This window comes from Notamacropus eugenii, chromosome 3 (genome assembly GCF_028372415.1).
Source record: "Notamacropus eugenii isolate mMacEug1 chromosome 3, mMacEug1.pri_v2, whole genome shotgun sequence".
In the NCBI taxonomy this organism is placed as follows: domain Eukaryota; kingdom Metazoa; phylum Chordata; class Mammalia; order Diprotodontia; family Macropodidae; genus Notamacropus; species Notamacropus eugenii.
Genome location: NC_092874.1, coordinates 50,585,666 through 50,606,653, shown reverse-complemented (window position 1 = coordinate 50,606,653; position 20,988 = coordinate 50,585,666). Strand labels below are relative to the sequence as shown.

General features: G+C 37.0%; 1 protein-coding gene across 1 annotated transcript in view; it reads left to right on the top strand.

The window, feature by feature from the left end:
* LOC140531806 (A-kinase anchor protein 9-like) overlaps positions 1 to 20,988 on the top strand; it is an 89,406-nt gene that overhangs the window by 14,281 nt on the left and 54,137 nt on the right. The window contains exons 3-6 of the mRNA XM_072650518.1: positions 1,181 to 1,426; positions 11,396 to 11,440; positions 14,351 to 14,401; positions 14,737 to 14,907. Coding sequence (XP_072506619.1) covers positions 1,181 to 1,426; positions 11,396 to 11,440; positions 14,351 to 14,401; positions 14,737 to 14,907 — 513 coding nt within the window. The remainder of the gene's footprint in view (positions 1 to 1,180; positions 1,427 to 11,395; positions 11,441 to 14,350; positions 14,402 to 14,736; positions 14,908 to 20,988) is intronic.

Sequence of the window (20,988 nt, the reverse complement as noted above, 5' to 3'; positions counted from 1 at the left end):
TGTGTCTTCAGTTTTCCTAAAGTGGGGCCTGGAGCTTGAGTTATATATAACCCTGTCCATTTATGTCCTTGTTACCACTCTTGAAACCCTGAGTTTAGCCATCATTTGAATACTTCACCCTCACAAGGGAATAAGATGGAATGGTTTCAATAACAAGTCATACTTTTCCCTGGCTCTCTTTTGGGGAGCTTAACAATTGGTGAAATGTTCTTTGTTAGTTAGCTGCTTTCTCTGGATTTCCCTCTTCCGGGACTGTTCTTTCTCATTTTACCGCTAGATCATCTTCTGCCTCCTGCTTGCTAAGCATGGGTATATCCCAAGGTATACTTATTATATCTACTAAGTCTTGTTGATGAATTGATTGGTCTTTAAAGCCTGCTTATGGTGTAACTTCTAGGCACCTTTTGCATTTTCCTTACATGATTCATTTTTGCCAAACTCATGTATGTACTTTTTCCCTGAACCTCTGCGACTCTGCTTTTGCACAGGCCTAGTCATACAATACTTGCTGATTCCTCTCTGATGCTTAGAATCCTTAATTTCCCCAAGGTATAGCTTAGGCACCACCTCCTACAAAAAGGAAGGTTTTCTTGATTCCTCGAACTTTAGCGTTCTCTCCCTTCTCAAATTAGTTTGTAAACATATTAAGCTTCTTGAGAACAGGGAATATTTTTCATTTTTTTCTTGGTGTCCTGCATCCCCATCCCATCTCCATGTGCCTTGGACATAGTAGATACCTAAGTGCTTGTCGAGTCGAATTATATATTGAATTATTTTAAAATGTAGTGTTGATTTTGTGCTTTGACTTAATAGATTTTAAAAGTATGCTTCCCAAAATTTTATCCTTGAGTGGGCCTACATTAAATTGCAACACTACATTATAACATATGCTTATTAAGCTCCTACTGTGTACAGATCACTGTGCTAGTTATTGAGTGTAGTGTGAAATCTTTGACTGTCAAAAATTTATTATTTATTATTTCATTTTATTTGTAATTGATTAAGCTTATGTTGAAATTCATTCAGAATATATATTTTTAATTTTGTAGCATTTTAATATCTTAATATCATTATTTTGATCCTTTAAGAAGTGAGTCAGAAGCTTTTATATGATAGAACTTATTGGCAATAAAATAGGAAATTTTCCAAATTAATTCTTTTTTTTTTTTTTTTAATGTAGCTTGCCCAGTATCAGCTAAAGAAAGCTTGGGCTGAGGCACAGAATTCTTCCAAACAGCAGAAAGGGAAGAAAAAGCCATCAGCTAAAAAATGTGAAGAATCTTCACATACTTCTAGTATTGATCAGTCACAGAGTGATGAGTTGTACATGACTAGTTCTCAGAGAGGAGCATCAGTGACTCCTGATATAACGAGAACTTTACATACTGGAGAAATAATCAAACATGACCAGTCCTACACTATTGAAGTAAGTATCCAGATTGAAAAAGATTTTTGAATGAAACTTTTGTAATGATAACAACAGTAACATCCCTTATTCATTTTGGTACCATTTAATATTTTCTTTATTTCTTTAATTTCACAAGTGGTCATACTTAAAAATGAGTGTCCTTCTTTGTAAAATACAAACACACATTGGATTTTTTTTCTTTTCAACTTTTATTGATGTTTTTTGTTTTTATTACATAACATTCATTTTTCAGATAAGCTAAATACACAGATATTCTTTTGTTGAAAATAGCTACAAAACAACTAATGGTGGAAAATGAAGTTTTTTTAAAAAGTAGTTCAAGATCGTAAATATAATAGAAAACCAGTAAAGTTGTTTGCATCTATAAAGTTGCTGGTAGATTTTTTGTATTTTACAATAGGAGATGGATGGAGTTAGAAATAATTATTTCAATGTGATAAAGTGTCCTATATACTTTTTTAAAAGGAATAATAGTGTTTCTTTTGCTTGGAAAAGAAAGAAATGCAATTTTATAAGGTGGGAAGGGGAGTTTTTGAGGGACAGAAGATTCAGAGAATTCAAGTTCAAATTCTAGCTCTGTGAGCTAGGGTAAGTCACTTAACTTGTCTGAGCTTCCACTTTCTTATCTTTAAAATTAAGAGCTTAATAACCCTGATAATCTGTAAGGTCACTTTCACCTCTGAATTCCTTGCTTCTTTGATCCCGTTTGGATATTCATATTTCTTACGTAAGCAATACCTGTACTTTCTTTTAAAAATTTTTTGCTTTTTACTATGAAAAGTTATCAGCAAGCATTTAAATATGCAAATGAGAACAAAAAAGTTGATTATACACAAAGCCTTGAACTCCTGTTATATACATTGTTTTTTAAAGAGATATATTAAATTCATATATAAAATGATAACAAAATCATTCTGTGACTCTTTCTGAACTGTTTTTGGTCTTTTTCTGTGTTAATGTACTTTTCATCTGACTACTTTTGGGAAATGCCTCTGGTCCTCATTGAAACAGTCATCATAAAAATAAATGGCCTAATTCTGGTTGGTTCCCTTTTTATCTGCTCATTCAAGGACATTATAGGCTAGTGGTTACTTAGAATGGAAAGGAAGACACCTAAGTAGTTTTATACAGAGTTGGCATCATATTTTCCCATCTGGGTGTAGCATGAGGCTTGTTGTCAGGGTCATGTACCTACTACACTTACCTCAACTGTGGACAAATAGTGTTTAGACCTGACGTCTTTTTCAAATTAGTCTGAGAGATACAAATTTATAACTCATTTATCTACATTAGATCCATTGGAGAAATTAAATTTCTTAAGTTGGCGTTTTATTAACTTGATAAAATTGTAACATCTTTTTACATTTAAGTAGCAATTGAACTAATTTTGCAATAATTTGGATTGCTTAATAGCCTTAATAAGGTTTAAAAAAACAAAATTTAATAGCTAACTAATTAGCATTTTCATCAAATGAAATAGCATACCTCCTTTCACCCATTGTCATATTTTGAGTATGTTTGTAGGTGTAGCTACAAAAACTTGTGTGTGAGAAGAATTTTCCTTGTTCCACTTCTCAGTATCTGGAGCAAAGGCTCTCAAACTTTGTGTTGTCTCAGAGTGCTCTCTAGGCCAGAAGAAATACCCAGTACTTATTAAGTATTTGTATTGCGTATTAAGTACTTAGTTCCAAACAACTTCATAAGTATTCCTATCCTAACAACTTAGTAATAACTATTTGAAAAAATAATGCACATAAAGTGAAAAAAAAAGTTTTTTTATTTTGTTCTTAAATTACCATAGTTACTTCAAAGTGGGATGTGTATACTTTTTAGGCACAATTTCTTAAACATTGGAATTAGATTTAACACCACCATCCTCATTTCCTGTGGTGTTTGTGTCCATGTTTCCCTCAGAATTTTAAAATTTCACCGGGTTGCTATGGTGTCAGCAAAATTTGAGAATCAGGTATCTAGGGTGTTATCTTTGGAGGTAAAACAGAACACTAACGCTGACTTCTTCCAGGATGTATGGTATCAAAGGAGTTATATTTTCCTCCTGATTCAGAGGATAATCGGGGGAATTTTAGTCTGGAATGCAGAATACTGTAACAAGAAAAAAAAAGAGAGAGGGCACAGGGTGAGCTGAATATGAAGGGGTGATATCTAAAAAAGAAAATTCAGAGTTGCGAGGAATGTACTGGGAAAAAGAGAAAGGGAGAGCTACAGTATAGTAAATCATCTCACATAAAAGAGACAAGAAAGAACTTTTACAATGGAGGGAATGAGGGGGAAAGTGAGAGGGAATAAGTGAGCCTTACTTTCATCGGATTTGGCTTCAGGAAGGAATAATGTACATGCTCAGCTGGGTATGGAAGTTTATCTTACCATATAGTAAAGTAGGGGGGAAGGAGAGAAGGGAGGGGTATAATAGAAGGGTTTGCAGACTAGGGAAAGTGAAAATCAGAAGCAAACACTTTGGTAGAGGGACAGGTGAAGGGAGAGAATAGAATAAATGGAGGGCAGGACAGGATAGAGGGAAATATAGTTAGTCTTTTACTACGTGACTGTCAGGGAAATGTTTTGTATGACTACACATATATAACCTTTATCGAATTGCTTACCTTCTCAATGAAGGTGGATAGGCATGAGAGATGGGAGAGAATGTAGAACTCAAATCTTTAAAAAGAGTGTTAAAAATTGTTTTTGCATGCAATTAGGAAATAAGATATATGGGCAATGGGGTATAGAAATTTATCTTGCCCTACAGGAAAATAGAAGGGAAGGGGATAAAGGAGGAAGTGCTGAGAGAAGGGCGGGTAGATTGGAGGAGAGGGTAATGAGATTACATGCTGTCCTGGGGTTGGGGGAGGGTAGAGATGGAGAGAAAATTTGAAATTCAAAATTTTGTGGAAGTGAATGTTGACAAATGAAAATAATTTTTTTTTAAAAACAGGATGCTTCTTTTAATCCTTAAGGAGTTTAAAAGTCCATTACTTTATATATATATATATATATATATATATATATGCCAGCCTTCTCCACAAAAACCTCTTTATACTAACTAGCCCATCCAGCATATGACATTCCCATGTGTGCTTGCCATCGAAGTAAAACCCAATTCAAAGTGCCATTTTCACAATCTTGTGGTTGGTAGTACAAGTATTATTGTCTTCATTTTTACATACGAGGAAACTGAGGTTCTGAGACACAGAGCCAGAGGCTTGAACCAGTGATTTGAACCCTCAGTACTTTTATTCCAATACCAGTGATTTTTCCAATAGATTCTCCTTTGTCAAAGGACCGAATACCAGCCACCAATGACAGTGTGCTAAGTAAGCCTCGATGTCAGTTCCAAAAAGAGTTAGAAAAAATATTTTTGAACAGTAGCATTGTAGTTGGAATAATTGTATCCTCCCAAGATGACTCCTTGAAGCCTCATTTGGAAATTTAAATTTATGCTAATTCAAAAATGAAATTGTTCTTTTATAATCCCACCTCATACATATTGATAGGAAAAGGTAACAGTTTAGTCAAGCAAGGTCTTGCAACTGAACACCCCTCCCCCCAAAAAAATCCAAGGTCTTTTTGAGGATATGGGATTTTTATGAAGGTACTGGGAATTTTCTCCTGAACAGTTTGAAGCTCTCCTGTTTCCTCCAGAAGCCCAGAGCCAGGGCCTTTTTACCTAGGCACCCTATAGAACCAGCATTTTACTGTCCTGCAGTTTTGTTGTAAAAAATGCATCAGCTGCTGCTCTTTTAGGTTTCTAGTATTATCTGTCAAGCCAAGGGACGGGATGTTGCTGCTTGGGGAAAAAAAGATCGTCCAACCCCTTTAGGGTATTTATCAGGTCTCTAGTTTGTGCTTCTTTTAGAAACCTCCCCAGGGCAGAGTAAGAAGCTGAGACTTTGAGAGATTTAGTCATTTACCCAGAGAACAGCCACAAGTCAGGCCTTGGAGGAAGCAGGTACTGGAGATAGAGATCTGAGTTAAAAGAAAGACCATCCCTGCCCTCATTGAGGAGCTGCATAGCACCATACAAAAGGGAAGTGAAAAGTGAGGAGGGAGGGTGGGAATAATGGTGAGAGAGTCAGGAGCAGAGCCAGAAAGGGAATGGAGGTGGGCTGGCCCAGGCCCTCTCCAATATGGAGATCCAGGGGGATAAGGAAGCTGGCATGACCACATGGTGTTTCAGGAGAAGTAGAGCCCAGGTGCCCAGGGAAGTTCCAGAGAAAATCAGAAGCAGAGCTGGGAGTCATGTCTTTTTACTATTTGTTAGAAGAGGCTTGAAAACCCCAGGGTTATGTGTTCATTTGAATGTGGGGGACTCTTAAATGCATGTATAAGTGTTCAAAGTATAAATGAAAAAGCACCAGGCTTAGAATTAGGAGATCTGAGTTCTAGTCTCAGCTGTGACCCTTGGTGGATAGGTAGCCTCTGCTTTTTTAAAAGAGGGATAATCCTGAGGGCATTGGACTAGAGGGTCTCTAAGGGCTCACCTATCTCTGCGTTTATGGTCCTGCGATTTTCCCACAGTTGTTTTGAGAGAAAAGTTAATGTTATGTTCTAAACTTTTAAAAACTCCAAGCAAATCAGAGGAGTTGTTATTATAGTTGCAGATACAGAACTGAAAAAATACTCCTTATTTCTGCTTTCTGGCAGCACACTGACAGGTTTTTGTTTTTTTTTTTTTACATCTTTTTTTTTACATTTTTTAACATCTCTAAATTCTAAAGATCCCATGATAAGATTTTCATATTACAAGTTCAAACTAAAGACCTTCAACCTATTTCTAGTGTCTCTTGGAGATTCACCAACACAATAAAAGCTTACTTAGGGGCAGCTAGGTGGTGCAATGGATAGAGCACCAGTGCAGGAGTCAAGAGGACCTGAGTTCAAATCTCACCTCAGGCACTTGACACTCACTAGCTGTGTGACCTTGGGCAAGTCACGTAACCCCAGTTGCCTCATCCTGGGTCATCTCCAGTCATCCTGATGAGTATCTGGTCACTGGATTCAGATGGCTCTGGAGGAGAAGTGAGGCTGATGACCTGCCCAACCCTCCCTCATTCAAAACAAAGTCAAGTGCAAGTCATGTCATTATTTCTCTGATGGCATGGTCTTCTTCGGCAACGAAGGACGAACACACACGCAAAAGCTTACTTACACTAACCAGTTTTAGACTAAATTTCCAAAGTGCATTTCTTCCCACAGTCTCATAAAGTAGGTTGTATTGTACAAAATGTTGTTATCTCCCTCTTTCAGATGAGGAAACTGAGGCTTATAGAGCTGAAGGTGCTTGCCCAGCTAATCAGTGGTAGAAGTGGGACTTACTTTTCCACCATACTTTGCTATGAAATTATTTTGAATAATAACTAATACTTAGGTGACACTTTTAGCTTTGCTAAGTACTACACATACATCTCATTTAATCCAGACTCTAGAATACTTTGAAAGAGATGTAGAATTAGCAGATGACTCTTGAAGGGCCAGAAGTGATTTAGTCCTATCTGAGGGCTCGGTAGGTTGAGAGATATAGATAGTGTGTGGCAGAGCGCTTTCAGTAGATCATGGTTTGTGTTTCCTCTCCCCTTCTGTGATGTTTTGTAGGCTTCTCAACTTTTCTGCGTCCAAAACAGAACTTGTCTTTCCTTGCCCACCTCCACCTACCCCCTTTTTCTCTATAGGACACCACTCCCTTTCTAGTCACATGTATTTGAGACTTTAATTTCCCTTAATCAACAGGTATTTATTAAGCATGAACTATTGTGCCAAATGCTGGGGACATAAAGAAAAAGGAAAAATAATCAGTTCCTTCCAGGAACTAATATTCACACATCTAATTAGGGCAAAGTGTTTTCAGTTCTACCTTTCTTACTTTTTGTCTCACTGGTGCCTTAGTGAGGGATTAGCTCTAAAGTATAGAAACAAATAAGGATATCTATGATTGTGGAAGGAAGGAGAATCAGTGTGGATGCCCAGAAGACTCATCAGTCAAGTTCAGTTTTACGCTGAAGACTTCTCGATTATGTTCCTAATTTGAAACGAAGTTTTTGAGGTTTACGTCAACCCCTGCCCCTGCTGATCCTCATCCATGTTTCCCCCTTCTGGCTTATAGATTTCCTCCAATAATAAGTATAAGAATAATAGCTAGCATGTATACAGCACTGTAAGGTTTGCCAAGTGCTTTATAAATATTATCCCACAGCAGCCCTGGGAGATGAGGAAAATGAAGCAGACCAGAGGTTAAGTGACTTGCCAAGGGATTCAGCAGTCTTATCTACTGCTCCACCTAGCGCAGGTGAAGAAAATATAAGTATATTCTCTTAAAATCAGCACTCTCCCCATTCTTTTCCTTTTGAATAAGATGCGTGCTTCCAGAAAGTATTCTAGATCTAAGTCTTATCTCCCCTCACTGGCAATTATGAAGTCAAATTTACCTTCTGACATTGGGGTCACTAGTCAGTTTTGCTTGTCACCCACACTTTGTATGCCATTGTGTACTTGTTGCAGCTTTTGGAGCTATCAATTTTATTTCTGGCTTCTTTCTTACACCTTGGCTGTTGTGAATGTGTAGGTGCCACTACTGTTGTTCCATTCTGTGTCAAGCTTGACTTTCCCTTTCCCTTCTCGTTTTAAACACTCACCTTAAAAGCAGCCGTGACACTGTGGATAGTGTTGGATGTGAATGAAGTCTGGAAGACCTAAGTTCAAATTCTGCCCCAAACAAGCCACTTAATCTTATTTACCTCAGTTTCTCTATGTATGTAAAAAGGAGATGATAATAGAGTGTTTTGAGAATAAAACTGATGTTATATAATGCCTTACAATTATTTTCCAGTTTTATTCTGAAAAACTAGAAAATAATTGTAAGGCATTATATAACATCAGTTTTATTAGTATGCCCTTTGGATTACATTTGTCCAGCTACTGGCAAATCTATTCTTTTTAGCCATTATTATGCATACTGCTTCACTGTCCAGGTGCCATTTTTATGATGTAAGCTGTGGCCCATAAATTCAAATTCATTTATTGGATGCCAACTAAAGCTCTTGCCTTTGATGAATAGCATTTATGAAATTACCACCCATACTGCAGAGTCTTTCATTTGTGCAGGACTTTCAAACTTTAGTAATTCTTTATAGATTCCTTCTGAAAGTATCACTTATATTTAGATGAATCCCAGAAGTGGTTAGTTGTTCAATCATTTAGTCATGTCCAACTTTTTGTGACCCCCATATAAGGCTTTCGTGGCAAAGGTACCGGAGTGGTTAGCCATTTCCTTCTCCAGTAGATTAAGACACATAGAGGTTAAGTGACTTGCCCAGGGTCACTCAGCCAGTGAGTATCTGAGGCCAGATTTTAACTTAGGGTTTCCTGACTCCAGCCCCAGTGCTCTATCCACCGAACTACCTAGCTGCCTCCATAAAATGTGTATTTTGTCTATATGTATACGTATGAACATAAACTTGATGTGCCTATGTGATAGACATGCATGTATGTGTCTATATGCATACACATGTGTATTTGTTCAGTTGTTTTCAGTCATAGCCCACTCTTCGTGACCTCACTTGGGGTTTTCTTGGTAAAGATCCTAGAGTGGTTCGCCATTTCCTTGTCTAGCTCATTTTACAGATGAGAAACTGAGGCAAACACAGGGTTAAGTGACTTTCCCAGGGTCACTTAGCTAGGAAGTGCCTGAGATTGGATTTGAAGCCAGGATGAGCAGTGTTTCTGACTCCAGGCCCCATGCTCTATCCACTGCACCACCAAGCTTCCCTATACTGAAGTGGTAGTGGTAGTCGTTCAAGTTAGGCTTGACAAGTTTTAAATTGTTGTAAGTTACATCCTGTATACTTGCCTGTCTCCGTATCAGTCAGTCAGTCAATGATTCATCAAGTATTTATTAAATGCCTACAGCGTGCTTGGTGCTTGGAACAGAAATAGAAAGAACGAAGCAATCTCTACTCTTAAGGAGCTTATATTCTGACGGGGAGACAACAAGAATATGTACAAACATTTAGAATAAACGTAAGGAAAATGAATGCAAGTTAGTTAAATACAAAGTAATTTGAGAAGACAGCGGTTGGAGAGATCAAAAAAGGCTTCCTGCAGAAGATGCTGCTTTATATGTGTGTTAAAGAAATGAAGGGATTCTCTTAGGCCACAGTGAGGAGGGACAATGCATCGTAGGCCTGTGGGAGGGCCAGGGCCCAGGCTGCAAGACAAGAATCAGCAGCGTAAAGAAGGTTCCGGGAGACCAGAAAGACAGGCGGGGCCAGTTAAAAAGAAAGGAGCTTTAAAAGCTAAACAGAGCTCTTCCATATTATCTGACAGGCAAAAACCAATGAAACTAGGTGAAAAGTAGTGAGGGCCTGAATTAAGGTGGAGGCTGTGTGAGTCTCGAGAAAGGGTTGTATGCTAAGATGTGTAACTAGAAACAGAAATATTTGGCCAGTGATAGGAAATGTGGGGTAGGAGAGATTAAGGAGTCAAGTATAGTGCCAAAGTTACAAACCTGGAAGGCTAGAAAGGCGGTGAGCACACTTGTAGGAGGAATGAGTCTCCACCACTCCTCTCTCTTCTTTCACTCACCCTGGTTGTTTTCCTGGAGGCTTCTATGGCTCTGCAAGTCATTTTGTTTCAGGGGGAAATAGATGAAATACTGTTCTGGGAGCAACTGATGCCCGATAATAACAAAGTGGTAGGAAAACGTGAAGTTTCTGGGCATCTGCGTGGAGAAGAGCAGCGTCTGGGATCGCCCCAAGGAGGGAGCAAGGGAGATGGGGACTGAGAAACTGGCTGCAGAGCAGGGCGAGGGAGAGCTACAGGAGGGGGGAGCAGGGAGCCATGCAGTGACGGGAAGGAATGGAGGTGCCGGGAGGAGCCCCGGGCAGAAGTGGACCTGGGGATTTGGGTGGTAGGGTGCCTTAGCTCGGGCACTCTCAGCACTGGGAATGGAAAGATGAACAATGAGACACCACCAAGTGCAGACAAGGGCTGCAAGTTTTAGCAACCGTCAGTTCCTTCTTTGGGGATGGATACCATTTTTCATCATAAGACCTTTCTAGGTGTCTTGGATCATTGTATTACTGAGAATAGCAAAGTCCTTCACAGCTGATCATCTTAGAATATTACTGTTACTTTGTACACTGTACGTTTCATTTTGCATCAGCTCGTGGAAGTCCAGGTTTTTCTGATAGCACAGGCAGGATAAATATTTTAATAGACTAAGATGAAGGGCATTTTATAAATGTTTGTTGAATGAATAAACCATCTTTTTTTAAAAAATTAGCTCATTTCAAAATTCCCTTCAACTCTAAATTTCTGTAGTTCTTCCTGTCAAAGTAGTGAGATTTCTGTGAAAGGAGCTTTCTAAGTTTCCTTTAGGTAAAGATCAGTAGAATGTGATTTATTTTTTAATCTATACAATGTACACTAATCCTTTGTTCAGTTGGATGGTATAGAACACTGTCCTAGGCATTGTAAATGGAAGTAATCTATGGTATTATATATTTAATAAAAACCTTTTTGTTGTTAAGTCATTTCAGTGACATCCAGCTCTTCACGCTCCCGTTTTGGGTTTTCCTGGCAGAAGTGCTGGAGGGGTTTGCCATTTCCTTCTCCAGCTCGTTTTACAGCTGAGGAAATGGAGGCAAACAGATTGAGTGACTTGTCCAGGATCATGCAGCTAGTATGTGTCTGAGGGCAGGTTTGAATTCAGGAAGATGACTCTTCCAGACTCCAGGTCAAGGCCTCTAGCCTAGCTGCCCTTGGTGAAAATACCTCATGATAAGTCTCGAACATCTCACCATGTTGAAAGACATTCGTAATTTTCAGATCAGGTTATGAGAATTTAAAACACTTGACTTGTTTTTAGAGATTGTTAAACTTTCTACGTGTTAATTATAGTAAAGTATAAAAATAGTAAACACATTATAACATTTTTGTTTGTTTTAATTTTAGATGGAAAGTGAAATTTCAACTACTACGGATGATTATAGTTCAGAGGTAAGATTAAATGATCTTGGTGTTTCAGATATCAAAAAGTTGAACTAAGAGTTTTAAATATTTCTAGTGGCTCAAACCCTTCCCCCACTTTATTTTTAAAGTATATCATAAGATGATAAATTTAAAAAAACATTTTAAATTATTTTATCTTATGGTCTCTCTTGAAACTGTTAAAGTAGTAAATCTATTTGACTCGTTTCAGTCTTATTCACTTAGACCTTCCATTATTGTTTCTGTATTTTCCATTTATGTGGTTGTGTGTGTATGTATGTACGTACCAACATGTATGTATACACACATCTACATATACACATATATATCTCCTATTATTGTATTCCTAGTATAAGTGACAAATGAAAGATTGCTACATGTACGTGAAGTAGAATATGCTCTGTAATTCTCTCTTAATATTTAATGTCTGCTTGAATTCTTGTTAATTATGTTAATTTTTTATTTTGAAAAAGTGTTGAGATATGGTTACTCTTTTTAGATAGTAAAGCTGATCTAGAAATTGTATAATTGTAAGAAATATCTTGTTTCTACATCAGTGACATGTAAACATATATCATTTTGTGATTTCATTTACCTTTCTTTGATTTTATTATTTTCTTTGGCCCAGAGACATAGAAAATAGTATTTTTTATCTGAATGGTTCAGCCCTTCAATTTAGATCCATTGACCTAAACACTTAAGAATATTCATTTCCTTCGGTGTTTAATTAAAAAAGCCTCATGGTGTTACTTTGGGAAGAAAAATCAACCACTTTAAATTAATTGTAGGCTGTAAGGGGAATGAAAATTTAAGTTTTTAAGAATTTTGTTTGTATAGAAGCATTTATTTAGTATTTGAGCTGAGATATGAAATGATGAGAACATGATTAAAAAGTGCTAATTTTTTTTTTTTGCTTAAAAAATACTTATAGAAAGGGAAATTAGTACTGGAAAATCTGGATATTTATTTGCAAATTTGTCCTTGATTTGCATACTGTAGGACCAGTGAAGTGCTGCTAAAAATTTATCATCATCCTAACAGAGAGGAGAGTTAAACAAAACCCCTCAAGACAAATTTGAATTTTTAAATGCAAAAACAAAAAATGTAGTAATGGGGACTTTATAGATTTGGTATGAAAAAATATCTTGGTCCTCTTACTAACAACTTGTGAGGCAATCTTTATCTTGGCTCCTTTGAGAAATTTTCTGCATTCTTATTGTGTACAGAAAACATGCTACAGAAAATGATAACAGTATTTTAAATCATTTGGTGTTGCTTGAAGTGAATGAAATCAGAAGTTTAAGGAATTTTTATGACCTTGATCTCAACAAAAAGAAGTAGGGATCAGCTCCATCTGAGAGTGATAAGAAAGAAAGGTTGAGCTAGAGAAAGGGACAAGGTTTGGGAAGGATAATATGGAGTTAATAAAATAAGAGATATAAGAATTCCTCTTAGCAATGAAGACCTATCTATAATTAGATAGTAGGGAGGCCCCTTGAAATTCTTAAGCAGACAAGTATCATAGTGTGAAATTACATCCTTGGATAACAAATCTTATTTCTTTTGGTATTTTGAAGTTAATCATTTTTTGCCTGCATAAATGAACCTCATTTGGAACTTCTTTGAGATTCAGCCAAACCGCATTAAGTCCACCTATGCCAGACCAGGTCATTGTTGCTCACTGCCCAAGTTAGAGCAGTAGAAACACCTAATGTGATCTTTTCAGACAAAATCCTTTTTATCATTGTGGTCATGACAAGCACCCACAAACACAAGGATTTCTCTACGAAGGGGACTTCATGTAAATCTATGACTGTCTACTATGGACTGCTTGGGTGTTTTTCCTGTGCTTCAGATTTAAGATGAAAGTCCAACACTGCCCTCCGTATCTGCATTGCCCTTCGGTTCTCTTCTGTTTATTTTTTAAATTATTCATCCACCTTTTTTTCTTTTCTTTTTCTTCTTTTAGAGATCACTATCACCACCTCTCCAAAATGCCCCAGCAAAAAAGCTGCCTTCCTCCCTTATAATAAGAAAAGTGTAGTCACACAAAGCAGATCCATACATTGATCACGTGGCACTCTTTTAAAAGCTAGAAATAGCTGTTCTGTCCATCAGTCCCCACCCCAGATTTTTCTGCCCTGTTCTCATCCTTTTCTTTCCATGTGTCCTCATGTTTTCCCCCAAACTCTTCCTTCCTAACTTTCCTAGTTCTGTTGAATAGTGCCGCTCCATCCTTCTATTGGCTCATGTTTCTACTCTTGGGAAGAGCTGTAGTGGCTCCTGTTGAAGAACACTGGAGATTAGCCTGTGTTGACCTGCAAAAGGGCAGAAATAAGGAAAAAAACAGTCATGTGGAGATGGATGTTCTTAATAGATTGGGCAGGGGTGAAGATTGGTAGGGCAAGTGGGGGTGGAGAGAGAGGCAGGATTGGCAGGATGTTCCAAGCCTTGTCTTTAGTAATTTTATGTAAGCTTCCATCTTAACATCATTTTCATCTTACTACCAGCCTCCTGAATATTTGTATTAATGTTGTAATATTAACCTAACACTAGTAAGCCATTGGATTGGAAATGGGATGTGGCATGAATGTACCTTAAATATAGCAATTGAAAAGAAAAGTTTTGATGAGATGTTTCATAAGAACTGAACTAGTTTCACACAATTTTGTTAAGACAACTTAACTATTTTTGTCACAATTGAAATATTTTATCCTTCTGAAATGGAAAGTGTACTTATTTTGAATTGCAGTTCATTATCATATCCTTATCATGCATCTGTAAAAATTTAGTCTGAATTGAATAAATTACTAATGAAGCATTTTTTGTCACAAGTTTTCTAGAGAAAAAATATATTTCTATTAGCTATAGATTGTTTTCTTTAAGTTGATGACATATTAAGAAATTGTTCTTATACAGGTAAATGGTTGCAGTTTGGTGCAAGCAGATATTCCTACCAATTTATTAATGGTACAGTATTACCAGTTATTTAATAATAATAACAATGTTTAATACTAAGAGCACTTGTCTACTAGCTTACTAATCAGTCTTTTCTTCTTTATGTGGTGCTATCTTTGTGATGTATACATGCCTTTAACCTCATACAAGACATTTGTTTTTTGTTAAAAAGCTTAACATTAACAGAATTTTCAACTATTCTTTATGTCAGAACTTGCAAAGTTCAAATTACATTAACCACACAGCAGGTCAATAAGCTCTTAGATGATATGGAAATCAGAATTTGAATAAGTTCCTCTTGAGGAATGCTTTAAGTACTGATTTTTAAGGAACTTGAATTGATTTAGGAAGAAGAATTTGGAGTTGGTGAGTCTTACTCGGAGCAAGGAGCACAGTTTCCTTCGAAACGACTAGAGATGATGGAGAATGAATTGGCTGGGAAACAGCAAGAGATTGAAGAGCTAAACAGAGAACTTGAGGAAATGAGGGCAGCATATGGCACGGAAGGATTCCAACAGGTTTGCTTACCTTATGTTGCTTTCTGTTTATCTCTTATCAAACGGAAACCCTGATATCAATTAGGAGTGCATGACCACTATTTAGAGATGGTTTTAAACAGGAATGTTAAAGTTATAGTTGTCCTAATATAAATTGGACTCCTGACACATTTCATTCATATTCCATAGTCACAATTTTCAGTCCTTGTACATTGTGTGGATAATATTCAAAAATAAATCTTAGAGTCATTTGTTGGAGGTTTTTAAAGTATATAATAGGAAAACCTTATTCATCAAGCTTTCCTGGTATCAGCCTGCGCAGAGAATGAATTCTTGCTATGCCTGACCAGATTCGCTGCAGACCATAGGCTGCAGATATACAGTGGAACTTGGAGAATATGAAAATGTATCATTTGCTTCTTGATTTAAAAGAGACCTGTCTTTTGAACATGTTGAGATTTTGGTACCATTGACATTTGTATTATTATAATATCTGTCTGTTTCTCATTCCATTTAAAATTTATTGGTCTTTATTTTTCTTAATTGCTTTGTATTTCATATTTCTGCATTTAAGTTTTACAAAAATTCCCTTTTTTCATTTATTTGCAGTAATTTCTAAAGAACCTTTAGTAGTTTAAGCAGTATTTAGTTGAATTCTTTATTGCTGTGTTTTCGATTGCTATTCAATAGGTTAATTTCAGGAGGTTAATTTTTTGGTAACTGAATTAAAGATTAGTTATAATTTTTTGTTATTTAGTCTTTCTCAGTTGTGTCTGACTCTTCATGACCCCATTTGGTGTTTTCTTAGCAAAGATACTAGAGTGGTTTTGCCATTTCCTTCTTTATCTCATTTTACAGATGAGGAAACTGAGGCAAACTTGCTCAAGGTCACACAGCTAGTAAGTGTTTGAGGTTGGATTTGACCTGAGGAAGAGGCATCTTCCTGACCCTAAGCCTGGGGCTCCATCCATTGGACTACCTAGAGGCCCCAGTTATAATAATAACAGCCATAAATTTGTATGGTACTTCATGATTTACCTAGTTCTTTTTAAGAATTTTTCAAGTTCTTAAAGTTCTTTTAAAAGAACTGTTTACATATGTTATTCTTGTAATAACTCTAGGAGGTAGATCGAGCAGATGATACTATCCACATTTAACCAATGAATAAGCTGAGGCTCAGAGCTCAACCCCAAGGTCACACAGCTAGTAAAAGACAGAAGTGAGCCTGGATACCGGCTTTTCTGTCTTCATGTCTTTCACTGTATTTCATGTGTCATCCTGTAATAACAGTGTTGGACACTGTTTTATGGCAGTCCACATAGACAATTGTGACTTTAAAGCACTGCGGTTGCATAGTTGGCGTGAGTTCTTACGGGGGCTCTCAAGTGTATTGGGTGACCACTGATGACAGGCCTGTTCTCCTTAGGATACAATGAAAAAGAGAAAAAAATCACTGTAGTTAGAGTGACATTTCTGGTGATTACAACTGCTGACAGAAGAAAGCACTCCTACATGTTCCTTAGTAGGTATTCATAGAGACAAGAATAAGGGTATGTCAGTAATATTCTGTTTACTTGATGTCTTCAAAAGGAACATGAGGGAAGGTGGAATTTTCTTTTTCCTAGTGGATAGTTAACATGTCTTCATATTCTGTCAAACTAGGAAATCAAAATACTTTTCAGTTAAACTAGTGAGTCAGAAAATCTAAAGTACCAACAGAGCAAGGGTAGAAGAAATTGATTTGACTGATCTAATAGGAATACATCCATCTGCTATTTAAAAAAAATAACATCTACCCTCTCTGTTAAGACCATCAAGAAGGTAGAACATTCCAGAAAAGCTCCTGTGGCAATGAAGTCCAATGCTGAACAGTTTTCACTGAAAACACTTCATGAGTATACGGAATGGTTTTACTAGTTTTGTATTTTTATTTTCCCACAAGTATGGGAATATGTCAAAACAAAGAATTTGGTGACCACATGTTTGCACCCTGCTTCCGTAATATTATTGCACTAGCAAAAATATTACCCATTTTTGGGAAAGAGGAATACAGGCTTTTGCTTTTGGATGATTTGTAACATGTTTTATATCATTGAATATTTGAAAGATTCTAAATTTATGTGAAAGAATTTTGCTATGAAATTGATTATGAAATTCTTTTGAAGGGTACCTCAATTAAATCATGTGTCTATTTCCTCCATATTTAGGAAGAAATTCTGTATTTTCTCCATAAATATTCAGGAATAATTCCTCTTTTACTATAAAGTCTCTTGGTAGGGGATTCTCATTTCCTCTATGATTTTGTTTTTCTCTCTGGACCAGAAATCCTAGAACCCAGTGTTTCAATTAACTTTACCAGGAAAATCACTTTAAAAATCATTCAGCTTTATGACTAACATTACTGTCATCCATCTTTTATGGCTACACAAGTATATGTCCGGAATAAAAGATTTATTCCTTTAATAAATATTATGAGTAAAACAGTGCTTTCCTTTGAAAGCTCCATTTGGTATGTCTGTGGCATACATAGGTAAGAAATTTTGTGTAAAATAATAGTTACTTTCCTTAGAAAAAATGCAAAGCAAAAGTTTATTTAGGGAAAACACAAATTCAGAATTACAGATTTTAATATTCTTGCCTATTGAAGTTGTTCAGAATAATTGAGTGATTTTATTGTCAAGATGAAAAATAATGATAGTAACAATGCAGATATTATAACTCAAAGATAAAATGTAACAAGTACTCTGTGTGTTATTGGCATTTAGAGATATTGGTGATGTCCTTGTCAAGGAAGACAATGAAGACATTATATATCAGTCTGTATTCTCATGATCACATGGATATGAGTATTCCTACCGTTGTTATCAGTAACGGTCCATTCACACCTTGTCATCCTTTGCAATAATTGTTTGAGCCCATGCATAATTTTTACCTAGAGTTAGACTAGAACCACTGAGCATTCCTGACCAGAAGCATATAATGGTCAGACACACTGTACTTTAGGAACATCAGTTTAGCAGCGATGCAGCTTGGGCAAGGCCAGAGGCAAGGACACCAATTAGGAGGCAATCCGGTAACATAGGGAGAGAGCATGAGGACCTGAACTAGGGTGATGGCCATGGGAATATTTGTATCTCATATAACTATAGCATTTGCTATGATATATTATATATATATATATATATATATACATATATTATATAATAGCATGTATTGAACTACATGCTGATTGATTTAATGAAGAACACGACAGATCTGAGAGAGGGTTGAGGGTTAGAACTAGCGATTTTTGACAACTGTTTGACTGTAGGGATGAGGGAATGGGAAGAAGCTAGTCTAATGGAGTGAAGATATTTACTATGTTACTGTTATTTTAGGAAACTTTGATTTCTCAAGTATAGGCGTTCCTTCTGGTCAACAAAGGAATTGCAACCCTTCCATAATTTATTTAGATGTCTTCAGGAGTTCCGTGGCTCCCAAGTTCGTCATCCTAAAATTAATCTGATCATGAGTTGCTTTCATTTAGCTAATTGGGTACTAGAATGACGTACACACTTTTGTTAATGTATCCTAAAATTATATTCCCTTTTGTTTTGATCGACTATGCAATGTTGCTGGTTCATTGATCTCTAAAGTTCACTAAAACACAGAGACCATTTCTCCAGGAACTGTGTGTAGATTCATCTCCCTCAGCATGCACTTGTACTTTTGTTTTTTAACCTAAATTCAGCACCTTATGTCTGTGTGTTTTATTGTATCTTATGGTTCCAGTCTGTTGAGATCTTTTGTGTTCCCAGTTCTGTCATGCAGGAGATTATCTGTCCCAGTTTTGTTTCACTATATATTTGATAAAATTCTTCATCTGAACTGTCAGTAAATTTTTTTTAACAGAACAGGGTCAAGGATAGAGTATCTAGTGGACAGAGCGGGTAGATATTTCCCTACAAATTGATATCATTATTTTAATCACCACCCCTGAATGTTCAGCCAGTTTTGAATTCACTTCATTGTATTATCAGGTCGCTAGGTGGCGCAGTGGATTGAGTCCTGAGTCTGGAGTCAGGAAGAATCATCTTCCTGAGTCCAAATGTTAGACACTTAGTAACTGTGTGACCCTGGGCAAGTCACTGAACCCTGTTGGCTTTAGTTTCCTCATCTGTAAAATGAGGTGAAGAGATGGCAAGCCACTCTAGTATCTCTTCTAAGAATATCCCACAGGGGGCCATGAAGAACAATTGTAAAATTATCATTTATTTTCCCTACTTATCCACCTTATCCACAAAGATCTCTCTAAAAGACAGAATCCACTATTTCCAAATCTCAAATAAATTGTAGGCATGTCTTTGACATCTTGAACCCACCATGTTTAGTATATATACTAAATTTGTTACTATAGCATGAGGGAATAATATCTGTGACCATTTCAAGATGTAGCACTAGGCTCTAACTAAAAAATATGCCTTAGATATGGAGATAACACCTACTTCTTAAAATTATGGAAACTCTTTCATGTGTCCATGAAAATGCAGTTCAAGTACAAGTGGGTTCTGGTTGTCAAATAGATTCTTTAATGATACATAGATCATAGATAGTTCTAAATGCTGCTGACAAGTCAGAAGACTAGTAGAAACTGTAAAGATTTTCTAGAGATTGAAAAAAAAATGAGAAAAAGGCTTGTTTCAGTTTGGGTTCACTGCTGAAATTAAAGTTATGTTCTTAGGTTATACAACTTCACATTTCACCATTATGATGACAAACAAGCAAATGACCAGAAAGCAGGAGGTGTTATGGCATTGTGGATGAGCACTGGACCTATTTTGTCATCCCGGGCACGTGTCTTAGCTGCTTTGAGCCTCAGTTACCTTATCTGTTAAATGGCGAGCGAGTGACAACACTTATTTTATAGATCATCTTTGTAAAATATCTCCAAAGTGTTATATGAATATGAGCTATTTTTTCCCACAAGAGAGCAAATTTTAGGGCCCATTCTAGGCAGTTCCTATTCGTTCCTTTGTCACAAACCATCTCTTTCTACAGTTATGTCTTTGGCTTTTCACAATAACTTATTCACAGTGGGAACCCTGAGTCATCAAGAAAAAAGGTCACTTAAATTCAGCATCCTCCATTTAAGAAGACAGCAAAGTATATCAAAACTTCCCCTGATTGTACTAGCTGGTCCACCTGTTTCTCTTGCTCCTTTTCGCTGCCAGACTTTCTGAAAAAGTTGTTTGTACCTGGGACTCCCCTGAGGCCCTTCGAGTCTGGCTTCCCCACCATTGACCATGGGGACCTCATTGGACCTTCTTGTCTTCCCACCCTCTCTGTGCCGCTGCCCCTCCCACTTCCTCCTCAGTGTGTGTCTGGGCAGTGTGTAGTCAGCTGTCCTGATCGCTTGCCTTCTCTATCTGCCCCTGGTGACTGATTTACTTAGATGCTTCACCATACTTCTCACTATGGGCTCTTGGCTGTCCTTCCGGGAAAATAGCTTCTTATTAGACAAAGTCTCTGGACCTGCCTTGCTCCACCTTTTCCCCTGCCATGTTCTTTTGAAGTCAGATAGGTGAAAGCTTCTAGAGCCATGCAGTCCTGAGGTCCATTCCACTGAAGCTCAGTAGTGACGACTGTGAGATCAGATTTCCTTCCTTGAACTAGCAGCTAGCTAGACTTTACTTTTCTGTTTTTCTGGGTGGGAGTATTAGGAGAAACTTATCAGAGGAAGCTATGCAGAATGACCACCCACTTAGGGTTTCAGGCTCTTTACAAACCAAAAATGCAACCCAAGTCAGCGAAGGAAGAGAAGAGGTCAAGATTTCTATAATGGCTACTCTGTGCTAACCACTTTACAAATATTATCTCATTGGAGACTCACAACAACCCTCTGAGATGGATACTGCCATTATCCCCATTTCACAGTTAAGAAAATTGAGGCAAACAGATGAAATAACTTTTGTTACACAACTAGTAGTATCTGAGGTCAAATTTGAATTCAAGGCTTCCCAATTCCAGACCCAGTGTTCTATACATTGTACCACCTAGTGGCAGCTAGAAGTAAACGTTCTTAACACTCCGTTAGGAGACTCTTAATCTACCTTTAACCTGTAT